General features: G+C 39.6%; 1 protein-coding gene across 1 annotated transcript in view; it reads right to left on the reverse strand.

Moving 5' to 3' along the window:
- Positions 1–14,089, reverse strand: part of ATP9B (ATPase phospholipid transporting 9B (putative)) — a 245,998-nt gene that overhangs the window by 10,752 nt on the left and 221,157 nt on the right. Inside the window, exons 19-26 of the mRNA XM_018553011.1 lie at positions 13,144–13,314; positions 12,915–13,013; positions 6,911–7,000; positions 5,888–6,032; positions 4,501–4,565; positions 3,015–3,170; positions 1,672–1,736; positions 748–856 (exon numbers count right to left, since the gene is read on the reverse strand). Coding sequence (XP_018408513.1) covers positions 748–856; positions 1,672–1,736; positions 3,015–3,170; positions 4,501–4,565; positions 5,888–6,032; positions 6,911–7,000; positions 12,915–13,013; positions 13,144–13,314 — 900 coding nt within the window. The remainder of the gene's footprint in view (positions 1–747; positions 857–1,671; positions 1,737–3,014; positions 3,171–4,500; positions 4,566–5,887; positions 6,033–6,910; positions 7,001–12,914; positions 13,014–13,143; positions 13,315–14,089) is intronic.

The raw sequence follows: 14,089 nt of genomic DNA on the forward strand, positions 1-14,089 counted from the left end.
CTGCAAACAATATGCAGCAAAGCACATGTAAAAAGAAGTTTAGAACAACACCTGCTGACTAGTATTAGTACTAGTATTAGTTTTTTTTATTATTCCTGAACATAATAAATATATAAAACATTCTATATTGCCTTTAAGCATGTCATATATTTTTCTTCATTGTGGATGAACAATAAGAACTGTATTCTCTAAGTAACTGTCCGAGCAGACACCAATCCACCGGACACATGATGATGAAATGATGAGGAATCATGAGAAAACTGGAGATGTGAATAGCAACCAGATTACAACTACCGTAGTGGAAAACTGCAAATAGTGGAATAGTGGACAACACATTTAGCTACGCGATTTTGTTTTAAAATATATAATATATAAGCATGACTTTACAAAGAGCACATACCACATAATTACAATATAGTGTTGCCATCCACTCATTATGTTCACTGTTCCCTAATTCATAAAACTGAACAATCAGCTATGAAAAACTACTTCAAAGTCAGAAGCAGCACAGCATCTATCTATTAAAAATCACATAAATGTATAACCAATTGCTCCATTGATTCTGCTCAAATTCCACATTTATATGATGTTCTCAAAACAAATATAATCAGTGTTAAAATAATAAAATAGTATGTAGTATTTTGTTTTCACAAAGCCTGTCCTGTGTATGCATAACCTTGTTGAATATAAGTACATAACAGTAAACAATTTCCTTTTCTTGTATGTTTTAGGGACTTCATGGGTTACCTTTGTGAGGTCTTTATACAGCTCCGGGTAGAGTAGGGCAGTTTCTGGTTTTACATCTTGATCCAGCACCAATGAGAACACAGGAAACATTGTGTAGATTGTTGCATACCTTGGGAAAATGATTAAATGATCAGCTGTATTAAAATAATGTATCTATTAATATATGAGTGCTAACATAATTTCTTTCCACTAGGACTCGGGTGAGAAAGAAGGTCTCAGTCTACCAGCAAAAATTGTGTACTCTATATGGTAAGCTTCTTGTGGTGACAACGTATCACAATTGATGTAACCACTAAAATAAACTGCACTATAGCATGGATCTCTTTGTTTAAGTACAGCTAGTAGCCACTACTCTATAAAGATCTTGGTACAGAGTGTTGTGGTGAATTGAGTCATGAGAACACTGCAAATGTCACGGTATAACTGCGTGAAAGGAGAGCCCTGCTGTGGAGGCAGCAAGGAGAGCCGCCAGGGGTAGGTTGCAATTTATGAATTACTGCATTTCTCCAACATTCTTGATGAGATACAATTACAACGCAAACATGTACAGCAAATGATTATTTCGCGACTCTTCCATCAGTACTTCGCATGCCTGTTACTTGGCTGCTTCATCATTACTGTCAATGAGAAAACCACCATGTACCTGGTGTGGATACACAGTTGAATAGCAGCCAGTCAGCCCCTGCAGTGTCAATTACTTTCATTTGCCTGAAAATATCTGTTGTTGTTTTTTTAAAAGGACATTATTTTTTTGCTCCCTCGCCATGTTAACTATTAGTGCATGAATAATATGGGAAAAACTAATTATAACATTTTCCTTTAGACATAATTAAAAGGCAACCAACTGATCTTGGCCCTGATGTAATCAAACAAAAATAGTTTTGTTACCACGTTGTCACCAACTAAATACTAGTTTTTACTTACCCTACCATTAGGAATCCCTGGTACAAAGGAACAGATGCGAAATAGAATACTGAGGAAAACACAGCCTTAAAAGGAAGCAAGAGATGAAAAATGAATACATTTAGCATTTTCAGTGCTAGGTCACTGATCTCCAAATAAACAATATTTTCAGATAGATTTAATTTGATGTTGTAATTCATATACTATTCTGTCAAAATATGTCAGGTAATTCAATGCACAATTGTGGCATAACAATGACAAGATTTGTTTCATTCTGTATATAGAGGTTTATCTTTTACTTTGCAAGATCAGTATTGGAAAACAGGCGATGCAGCATCTATCTAGTGACAGTAGCTTGAAAATTGCTAATAAATGAAAGTATGACTCTAGTACTCTAGTTTTTTGAGACAATTTTGAGACAGTCAAGAGAAAGCCACTGCTCTTAGGAATTAGTTAACAGCTTGCTGTAAGTAGTATAGACGGTGCACTAAAACCTTAGTGACTCATTTGGTGTCATGGGCCAACATGGACATCCTATATCAGCCTTTCTTAACTAGGGTTCCTCCAGAGGTTGCTAGGGGATCCCTGCAGCGAAGAGCAATTTCAACTGACACCAATTATCTTTTTAGTTACTGTATCTGTAAGGGGGGATCTTTCTATTGACTACCAATGTAAGGAGCATTCTTCTCACGATTCACTGAAGGATCTAAGAATGTGTGAAAGGTGTGTGAATATTTACTTCAGTTATCCAGTCATGTGCAGATAAAATAGGTAAACAAGGATTTTCTGTTCACATGACTGACGTTAATCTCCACACATTTTATTGTGTGGACATTCAAAAAGTTTTTTTGTACTTTAGCCTTATTCTTCCTAATGACCATCAGTTTAAAGAGTCCTTCTTTCAATGACCACCAGTATAATGAGGTCCTTCTCCCGCTGGCCACCAATCTAAGGGGGCCCTTCTCCACTGACCCCCAATGTAAGTGAGTACTTTGCTGACCTACAATTTAAAGGAGCATTTCACTGACCACCATTCTAAGGAGGCACCTCACCACTGTCCAGCATTGTAACCGGTCTCTTCTTCACTGACCAGGGAATTTCCATTGTCTGCATTTTTTCTTCTTCTAGCCATTAATAATTATTTGATTATATTTACACTTACTGAAAATAATGTCGTTTTAAAGAGCAGCTCAAAGTGTCAAATATGCAAAGTACACAAACTGCTCGGCTTGCTAGTCATGCTAATCTACCGTGAGGTATCGATATAGTAATTACTAGCAGGAGTTCATGGAGACCTGAGAATGATTTCAAGGGTTCCTTGAAGATTTATGTAACTATGATTTGCACTGCACTCCAGATATTACCTGCATAGTGGAAATAATAAGGCCCCTGTGCATGACAAACTGTCCCAGTGCTGCTGATCTTTTATAACTGTTCCGTCCGTGTACCATCAGAAGTCTGCCAATGTGCTTAAACTGGGTGATGGAAAAGTCAGCTGCAAGGGAAGCCTGTTTTCCCTCCTGCAATAAAACAATAAATACAATTAATTACTAGCACAATATTGAATCAGCACCCTATTTTCTCCTTCTTAAGGCTGTCCCTGGAACTCACCATAGTCTAAACTAGCACCTTTCAACTCAATATACATTTGAACCTTTATAAGTCACTCAGGGTTTATAAGGCTGCCTCAAGATTTTCTATCTAGTAGGTATTCTTTTGCATCAGCATTCCCAGCAGTGAATTATATCAGATGCCTCAGACCCAGGTTACTATTAGACAAAGAGAGCTGCAATACAAGCTTTGTGTTCTGTCTATTATATTATATATGATATAAAACATCCTAACCAGGGACATGCGGTCAGGGGAGGCAGAGCCTCACCTAGAATTATGGAGGAAAAAGCTGTGAGCTTCATGCCTGAAGCTCACAGCTTTTTCTCCATTCAGATCGGCATCTAACAGGTTACACATCAGGGAAATCCTCCCCACTGTGTAACCTGTCACGGAGCCTCAGCGGTGAGGAGCAAGTGAGGGACAGGGAGGCTCCTCCCTTCCTCCTTTACACTAGCTTGGGGATGGGTTGGAGGCGGGGCTTCATCCGGCGGGGGGCAGAGCTTGGCTGGCAGGAGGCAGAGCTTCGGCCGGCAGGGGGCGCGGCTGGGGAATGCTTCACCCGAGCAAGAGGTACCGCACGTCACTGATCCTAATAACATATAAACTTTAAGCAATTAAAATAAAACTGACCCAAAACCATTAGTTTCTCTTTAAATCCAACTAAAATGTCTATTGTGCATGGTGGGATAAAACTGGGACTCTGATGGGGGACAGAGCAATTGTAACTGAACTCATCTTTTCAGCCAAGTTACAATTGTACATGACGTACTGATTCGATCACCTCTGACAAGCCCCAAAGAGCTGCTGGCCACAGCAAACAATTCTACAACTTTATTTGGGTTGGTTTCAGTGGCTACATTTTTTATTAACAATTTACTTCTGGGTTGCAATATTTCACTGAGGGTATGCAGACACGTGCTTTCAGGTTCTGTCAGGTTATATAAATGAGACCCATGCAGGCTTGTCAGCCTAATTACTGTAACTATCCAATATACACCAAGGGAGAATCCGATAGATGGCAACACAAATGTCCTTTGATTTTCTCTATCATGTATTCTGCATAATCCAAGCTTAGCCTACAATTGCCTTGTTAGATGTTAGGGTTGATCTATGCACCAGAGCACATAACAGACCAGGTCAAACTTCAACTCCACCCAAAAAATAAATTGAAGGGGAGATGCTAACAAACAAACTTGATAGTCTGCATGTCAACAGAATATTGAAACAAAATAATATTACCTTTCCTTCTATGCCAATCCCACAGTCAGCTGCTTGGATCATGCTCACATCATTACCTCCATCCCCTGCACAAATAAAGTGTCATTACATAAGTAACATCTGTAATATCTGCAGAAGGACAGGAAAGCCATGCGTTCACACAACCCTTTCCAGTCATACAAGTCAAATGCATCAGAAGTCCAGGAACCACATGTGGATCTCTTCTGCTATCTATACAGGCCTGAGATCCTATTGATCCAATCATCTGCAGTGCAGACACTTTCTGTAAACGTAAACCTAGTCAATTTTATTTTATACACAATATAGCTTGGATTATTTTTTTGCCGGTTTTTTTAACACGCTATATTAAAATTTCTTTTGAACACCACTTGTGTTTTGAATGTGGAAGCTGACAAAGGTTTGGGACTGCTCATGTACATCTCTATGAGTGGCTTTATTCAGTAAGGTACTAAGGTACCATTCACATCTGTGTGTTCAGCTGCAGGGTAATGCACATTTTGTACTGCAGGGACAGTCAAAATGCATTTATATGTACTGTGTTGCATGTGCCAGGAAAACCTTTTGCTTATCTGTGTTTTTTTCATGCCCTTTTCTTTTTGTTTGTTATGTGAGTTTTTTGGTTGCAAAATAAATTAAAATTTTGGTATATATTTACTAAACTTGGTAAAACAATTGCGGAATAATAATTTCTGCCCAGATATCTCAAAAATTTTGGGCCATGTGGTGTATATTTACAGAATTCAGGTTTTTACAGCTATAGGGCCATCTACTCTCAGTTTCTGTCCTGGTGGCCATGGTTTCATCTGCAGCGGGGACAGCAATAAAAAGATCACAGGGTTTTTAGTCTACAGCTACTTTACTACTGCTAATAACAATAACAATAATAATAAAAAAAACATTTATATTTCTGCCTGACCTGCTGGGATTTACCCTCTCCTGTCTGGGGAAATTGTGGACAGGACAGTAAGTGAGGGGAGATTTAACGGATCGCTGGATAGCAGTAAAAATTAAACAGGGGTTCTATGGCTTCCCCACTATATACAAAAGGAAAATATAAGCAGTTTTGGCTGGACATCAACTTTGAGTTTATTACAACCTTTCATAAAAGCATCTTAGCATAGATTTAAAAAAAATAAAAATGGTAAGAAATGCTTATTATTGCTTAGTACTCATTAGAGCATGTGAAAGTGCAAGTTACATTATGTGCAAGGATGTGAATGGACTTGAATACACATTAGATTAAATAGCTCAGGCAGAAATCATAAAATTTATATTTTCTCTTTTACTCACAATTTTGTACAGGGCACATTATAAAATATTAAGCTTTAGCTTACATAACAATGCATGAGGTGGTCCTATCAAAACGACACTGGTAATACTGCCTCACCTATTGCACATGTGCGTTTTCCTGTGTGTTGCTGTAAGAGCTTTACAATCTGAGCTTTCTGTGTTGGTGAACACCGGCAGCACACAACAGCAGGACACTGGTAGGCAAGTTCAACAAATTCATGCTCATAATACTTCAAACACACCTAGAGAATGCAGAGAGACACAACATTTAATATACTTTCAACATGCTGTCTTTAAAGACTTGATGGAAAGCAGAAGGCAGAACCGCTGGGCTTCATCAAAATGGTAGAGTAAAAAGAGATGTCATATGCCACAGCAACCAATCATAACCGATACCTACCACTGATAAATGACTGGATTTTGCAGTGAACAAAATGCTTTGTTTTCTTCATTTTTTTTTAAATTCATTGGGAAGTATAATAAAATGTTAGAGAAGAAGAAGAGCAGGTCATGTGTGTAGCCTGCTACTTTGTGGTAACCCGATCGTTTGTTGTTCAGGCCATAGATACCTGGGGGATTTGCATATGGTGCACAAGAGGGATTCTATGGTCAGGACAAAAATGAGAGGGCCTCGTCACTGTTGGTAATGTCAAAGACATTCCTTTTTACTGCTGTCGAAGGAGTGGAGCAGATCTTGTGAATCCAGTTGAGCATATTCAGCCCTGGCCTAATACGGGGGAGTGTCCCATGTATAAATTACCAGTCAGCCCTGGTAATTACTCTATCAAAGGCTTTTTCAGCATTGTTGGAGAGAAGTAAAAGTGGAGTTTTTGCATGGGTGGTTTATAGCTTTGAGGGCATTGTATTTGGCTTCATTGCTGGGAGCTAATCTTGCTTGGTTTGGGTGTATTAGGGCTGGCAGATATGGAAGTATGAGTTTATGTTTAATAGTGCAACCAGTATTTGGAACAGTTGTTTGGAACATTTTCTACTTTTTGGATCATGGAGGCGTGTGCTGAAAGAGTGTCATATTAATTCTATTTGAATCCAGAAGCTTTAGGACATATTATATCTGCATACAATATATGCTGCCTGCATATCTTTCCTTACATAATCTTACCTCAAGAGAATCTCCAGCTATTACCAAGGCACAGTCGTGTTTTCTTCGGAAAGCGTTAAGTTCCAAGTGAGCTTCACTTCGATTACTTACCTTTAATAAAAACAAAATTAGTTTTGGTCTTTTCCAAAACACATTTTGTGGAATATGTATAACTGCAAAATAGTGCCCAATAAATATAAAGACAACTGTTTTACAATCAAAGAAAGAAAAAAAGGCTTCAAAAATGTAAAAACATGGTTATTATGACATTACTGTTCAGTAAAACATTCTGTACCCTTTCAATTTGGGTTGGGTTAGACAATCTGAGACTTTTAGCTGAGTCAATCCACTTGCAACCAAATTGATTTGTTCTCCCTGCCCCCCCCCCCCATTTTTTGTGCCTTTGTGTGGTACCTAGAGTTTATACATGTGAATCTGCGTCATGTCCTCCTACACACACACTCTACCCCTGCAGAATATACAGCTGTCAAAGGTAAGAGAACATGCATACAAACATAACATCTCTTAACACTGAAGCCCTTGGTCAAAGACATTACAAGCCACACCAAATGAAAACCTAACACGGTGCTGTTGTAGACTGGCCTCTATGCTACAGTTTCCACTTCTAAATTCAAGCCTCTGTTGAGTGATGAGTGTTTGTTCAAATCTTGCTTGTATCTGGGACCTTTGTACTGGTCCCAAATACAAGCAGCTACTTTGTACTGAAAGTGAACATGTGCAGGGAAAACAATATTAAACAGCAGGCCAAATAAACAGGCACTGTGGGAAGGTTGCACATACCGCTGGACTGCACGGGGCAGCGTTGATCAATGCAATAACAAGAACAAATACATTGTTTTCAATGTTTCCATCTCATGCCAACATGCTGCATTACTGAGTGAAATTAGGACATGTTGCATTTAAACGCAATGTACTATACTGCAACACGGCGCAATGAGCTGCAATGTAAATACAAAATAGAGTACTATGATTCTGCTGTCAAAAAAAAGGACAGCAACATAAAAAACACATATCAATGTAGGTGTGTTTCATAAATGCTAAACACAAGGCACGGGGTTTGAATACAGCCTAAACTGTTCTAAAGCATCTTGCGTGCATCCCCCCATTGTGAGCTCAGGTGCATGGCTTACATGGACTCCAACTTAAGTTCTGATTTGGACGTTGGTACGAGCTCCTCTCTTCAACATCTTACTATTTATAAAATGTCTGTCTAATAGCCAATGGACCTGCCAAAGGAGTGTATGGCCAAAGTTAATTTCAGAAAGTGTGTGTGTGAGTTCAGAAAGGCTTCCTGAGAATACACAGGGCCATATGCCTTGCTTTAACACAGGCTTCCAACCAAAGTGGCAACATTTTGGTGGGGAGATTCTGCTAAATTAGAACAGTAGGTGAGTGAGCTTAACCGTTTTGGGTAAATTGACCCCTTGCTATAACCTCAATATTCTGGTTGATCAGGATCTATAAATTTACTGTTGTTCCGATATCCATCCAATGAGTCATAAAATTATTTTTATAAGCAAATACACTTTCAGTAGCCCATAAGAAATAAAGAAACATTAATTGCACTAATTACCAATACTGAACACTGTAGAAGATTAGCACACATCCTTATAACACTACTATAAAACCAATGAGAAGCGATCAGAGCTCTGCATTTCATTTCAAAGACCCAACACAGCAAATTAACATAATTGTAGTCTCTCTTCTTATTATAAGCTATAGAAAAACTCAAACTAAATAGATTTTCTTCAAGAAACTTAATTTGTGGTGTTACTTTACGAAAAGGTCAACAAAAATTGATCTGAAGTTTTATCAGAAGCATTAATAATTTAATTGCAAATAGCAGACTGCAGGGTCTAATCTGCTATTCTGATGTTTCACAACAAACTACATTTACATGTAAATTATATTCTAATAATTATTTCTGTCGGAAAAGTGCTTCATTTAGATGAGACACAGACATATGTCTTATCAGAGGATGGCAAAAGAAGCCTTAACAACTTTACCATTTTTATTTGGGGATATAAAACGATTTTATAATTAAAAGTGCATACGAAATGGCTGCCTCCCCAGAGATTCCTTAAAAATAATTATTATTTAAAATATTCTACTGAGTACCTAACATGTCCTCATATATTTTATGTGCTTAATTATTTCCCATTTGGCAATTCTTCTTTGTGTGCAATAAAGAACATGGTGTCTTGTTAGACACTCTGCGCAGGTAATATAGAGATCAATGACAAAGAAGCAAATGGCGATGTTTTGAACATGCACAAAGCATCAACATGTAGTAACAAGATATGTATAACTGGTTATATCGGTTGATTAAAAAAAAACTGAGATGGGTGTATATATTGTTGGAATAACTCAAGAGCCCTTTTCTGGATCGCTTGGGAGCAGTTGGGTGCCCCTTTTCTAATTTCTCTGATTGGATAACTAATTTTCAATTGACTGATTTGTGGAGGTGGAAGTATCTGGAATCTAGAGTCTATTCTTGCCATTCAGCTACACATCATTCGCTCTCTAGAATAGACCGAGCTTTTGGTTCCTCAACCACACTACCGTTATTATTTGATGCCCGTTACCTTCCATGTGGCATATCTGATCACGCCCCTTTGATGCTTGAATTATCCTGGGGGGAGTGGGGGGTTCCTTCTCTTCCCCAGTGTGGAGGATGAACTTTGCATGACTGCAGGATCCCGTGGTCACGGATGCGTGCTTACAGGTTATTACTTACTATTGGAATGATAATGTGGCTACGCCATCCTCTACCTTCAAGTGGGAGGCATTTAAGCCTACACTTCAGGGTTCCTTTATGGCAGTAGTGGGTGCTCAACATAAGGGTGGAGAGGCGGCAACTAAGTCACATGAACACACCGTGGGCTTAGCTGAAATGGCCTATGTGGCTGATCCTTCTGCATAAATTACAGAGATTGGATAGGGGGAAAAAAGCATGTGAAGTGTTCCTATTGGAGGGTACAAAAAAGAAGTTATTGTATACTCAACAAAAAATATTTGAGTTTGGTAACAAAGCGGGTAAACTTCTTCGGGTCAGCTTTTTACCACTCCGCATGATGTAGCGGGAACTTTCTTGTCATTTTATGAAGACCTTTATACTTCCAGAGCCACTTACATGGAGGAAGATCTTGGAACTTATTTATCTCAGGTTCCCCTCCCCGTCTTACCCTTCAGGCACGAGAGGACTTGGACTCACCACTTACGCTGAAGGAGGTGGAGTTTGCAGTATCTCGATTTCCTACTAAGAAAACACCAGGGCTGGATGGCTTCCCTATGGAATGGTATGTCTAGTTTAGGGACCAATTAGGTTCCCATTTATTAGCTATTTTTATTGAGGATATGACTTGGGTACTCTCCCTCAGTCTATTCGTGTGGCACTTATAATATTAATTTTGAAGTCGGGTAAGGACCCCACTAGGTGTCATTCCTATCGTCCTATTTCTCTCATTAATGCTGATGCCAAAATTCTGGCTAAGATCCTTGTATTGCGTATTAACAAGTATATCTCTTCCCTCAATAACAGTGATCAGGTTTTTTTGTCGGAACATTCCACTAGAATTAATACTGGTAGATTCTTTAATAACCTACAATATCCTCACCCTCATACGGAAGGAAGGGCCATTGTCTCACTTGATACACAGAAGGCATTTGATGGTGTGGATTGGCCTTATTTGTGGTGGGTGTTACATCTCTTTGGTTTTGGCCCTCGTATGATTAGGGTCAATAAGGCTATTACCCCTTCTTTTCCCTTCACTAGAGGAACTAGACAGGGCAGTCCTCTCCCTCCAATTGTCTTTTCCCTAGCAATTGATCCTCTGTCTACCCTGTAAGAACGTCTGACTAGTTACATGGTCTAGTAGGAGACTTAGAGGAGCGTATATCCCTATATGCGGATGAGCCTATATGCGGATGAAGCGTTAAGCAAAAAAAGGGTTAGTCTATAACACAGCAGAGCTAAAGAAACTACATCTATCTTCCTAGGACATTAGCAAAAACCAAAGGCATGCTAGAAGTAGGAGGGGGTTATCCTGGGCTGGCCTACAGTTGTTTTTTTTTCTTTTGCCCCCACATGCGCCTGCAGATAGCAGTATAACAATAAGGTTAAAGACTTTCTAGGTCCCTTAATGCAGGGCTCAAAATTTCCACTCGCCTGCTCGCATTGAGCGAGTAAAAATTAAGGGTTAGGGCGAGTGGAAATTTGGGTCTCCAAGTACCGGTCCGCGGACCAACTCCGGCCGCGAGCCGGTACTATGTGATCATTGCCCCGAAAGCGCTTGTGTAACTGACATGAGTTTGCAATAAAATCTGCGAACTTTGATCCTATAAGGATTTGGTGTGCTGGTGACGTTTCTGCATTTTACACCTTACAACCGTCGCACGACTTTCGTTATGGGATGGTTGTAAGGTCATTAAAATCTCGTACCATCTTGGACAGGCAGATCGTACTTGCAATCATGTTTGTAGTGCTGAGCAGGCAGTGTGCGCCAGCACACACAGCACGACCTTACAGTAGAAGCGGTCGCGCTCTGCCCATACACCTGCTGATTATCGTACGATCGCGGGATCACCTTAAAGGTGCCCATACACTGCACGATTCTCGTACGAGAATCACGGGAAATCCCGTGATCGTATGATAATCGTGCAGTGTATGGAAGGTGTGCGACTGTTTCTATTGTACGGTCGCACATCTTCCATCGAACAAGCAGGCTGGAAGCCCGCTCCTCATTGCAGTCATCGGAGGGGGGAGGGGAGGGGGGCTTGCGATGATCGCAAGTACGATCTGACCTGTCCAAGATGGGCAAATCGTACGTTTTTTAAAGTACTTTACAACCCTCACAGGACAATAGTCTTGTGAGGGTTGTAAAGTGTATGGCCACCTTTAGTGTATCTGTATATTAGGCCCCATTCACACCTACAGTATATTTCAGGTGTGATTAGAAATTCCTGTGTCAGGAACTTGCGTTTTCCTGAAGCAGGAATCCCTAATCTGCCGTTTACAACTATCATAATATAAGAACTATACTAAGGTTATTATGCCCCGAAAGCGCTTGTGTAACTGACATGAGTTTGCAATAAAATCTGCGAACTTTGATCCTATAAGGATTTGGTGTGCTGGTGACGTTTCTGCATTTTACACCTTACAACCGTCGCACGACTTTCGTTATGGGATGGTTGTAAGGTCATTAAAATCTCGTACCATCTTGGACAGGCAGATCGTACTTGCAATCATGTTTGTAGTGCTGAGCAGGCAGTGTGCGCCAGCACACACAGCACGACCTTACAGTAGAAGCGGTCGCGCTCTGCCCATACACCTGCTGATTATCGTACGATCGCGGGATCACCTTAAAGGTGCCCATACACTGCACGATTCTCGTACGAGAATCACGGGAAATCCCGTGATCGTATGATAATCGTGCAGTGTATGGAAGGTGTGCGACTGTTTCTATTGTACGGTCGCACATCTTCCATCGAACAAGCAGGCTGGAAGCCCGCTCCTCATTGCAGTCATCGGAGGGGGGAGGGGAGGGGGGCTTGCGATGATCGCAAGTACGATCTGACCTGTCCAAGATGGGCAAATCGTACGTTTTTTAAAGTACTTTACAACCCTCACAGGACAATAGTCTTGTGAGGGTTGTAAAGTGTATGGCCACCTTTAGTGTATCTGTATATTAGGCCCCATTCACACCTACAGTATATTTCAGGTGTGATTAGAAATTCCTGTGTCAGGAACTTGCGTTTTCCTGAAGCAGGAATCCCTAATCTGCCGTTTACAACTATCATAAGATAAGAACTATCATAAGATTATTTAAGAGGGTGTGTTTAGGGGCGGAGTTAAGGCCGGGGCAGGGTAGGGGTTAGGTGGGCAACTGGTGGCCTGGCTAGTAGCTCAGGACTTGAAATTTTGAGCCCTGCCTTAATGAATAGGTAAGAATGTGACCAAAAAATTTTAAAAATATATGTGGCAACCTACAACTATAAAACTTACTGGTCTAAAAATGTGAATATCTTGATTTCTTGATACTAGATGAGAACTTTTTGCTATACAAGTTGCAGTCTCCAGTTTATCACCCGTGAGCATCCAAATCTAAACAAAAAAAAAGTATAACAATAGTTGTAGATATATGCACATAACACACAAAATGATACAGATTTTACCATGTCTATATGATTAGAACAATACGATTATGTGCTGGATAAAACTCCAGAGCCTTTACCTTTATCCCTGCATTTCTCAGCATTTCCAGAGTTGGCCTGACATCAGCTTGGAGTTGATCTTCAACACCAGTTAAACAAAGCAGTTCCATCTCTCTCTCCAGACTCTCTACCACAGCTGCCACCTTTAGGTTTCTGTCATGGATACTTAGCTTGGCTTGGTTGTATCGATTCTGAGCAAAAGGACATTTCATAAGATACAATTTTAGACACATTTCTCAGTCCTGACAAAATCAAATATCCACGTATGTAAAATAACCCAAATAAAGTAAATCATTAAATGTGACATTTCTTTCTACCATCACACATTTCCAAAGGCGAATAATCAATTGCTTATTGTAACAATTGTCTTCATTAAAGGACACTGAACTGGAATATATTATTAAAGCTGTTCCCTTTCATTAACCCTTTCGCTGCCAAGCCCTCCGGAACTTTTTGCACCTCAGCTGGCCACACCATTTTGCAATTTTTCCTAATGATTTGATTTTTCAAATGCTGCATTTGTAAAAAAAAAACGCCCAAAACCATATATTTTCTGAAAGCGCAGGCCCAGTAGAATAAAAAGATGGTGCTACTAAATTTGTAGGCCCTGCAATAATTGTGCAAATGTTTATCAAATCAATATTACACCGATAAAAAGACAATACACCTTGACTAACTGATGGTTGCGTTATTCCCACTTTCATCCATATTTCTGATGTACAAAGTTTAATTTAACCACAAAAGTCTTGTAGAAATTAACTTGTTAAATTGTGGGCTTTCCTGGAGTTACTCTTATTTTAATATAATAAAATACACACCTGCTACTTTATTCTAGACTAAACCTACTAAACTTTACAGATATTCAGATATACTCATATTATATTACTGCAATATTTATAAAAGTTCTGCTTTCCTGTGCTCAGCATATATATATATATCTTATTCCTGAACAACTTTCCTGCAAGC

The sequence above is a fragment of the Nanorana parkeri genome, unplaced genomic scaffold (assembly GCF_000935625.1).
Source record: "Nanorana parkeri isolate BGI_ZX_2015 unplaced genomic scaffold, ASM93562v1 scaffold105, whole genome shotgun sequence".
NCBI classification, from domain to species: Eukaryota; Metazoa; Chordata; class Amphibia; order Anura; family Dicroglossidae; genus Nanorana; species Nanorana parkeri.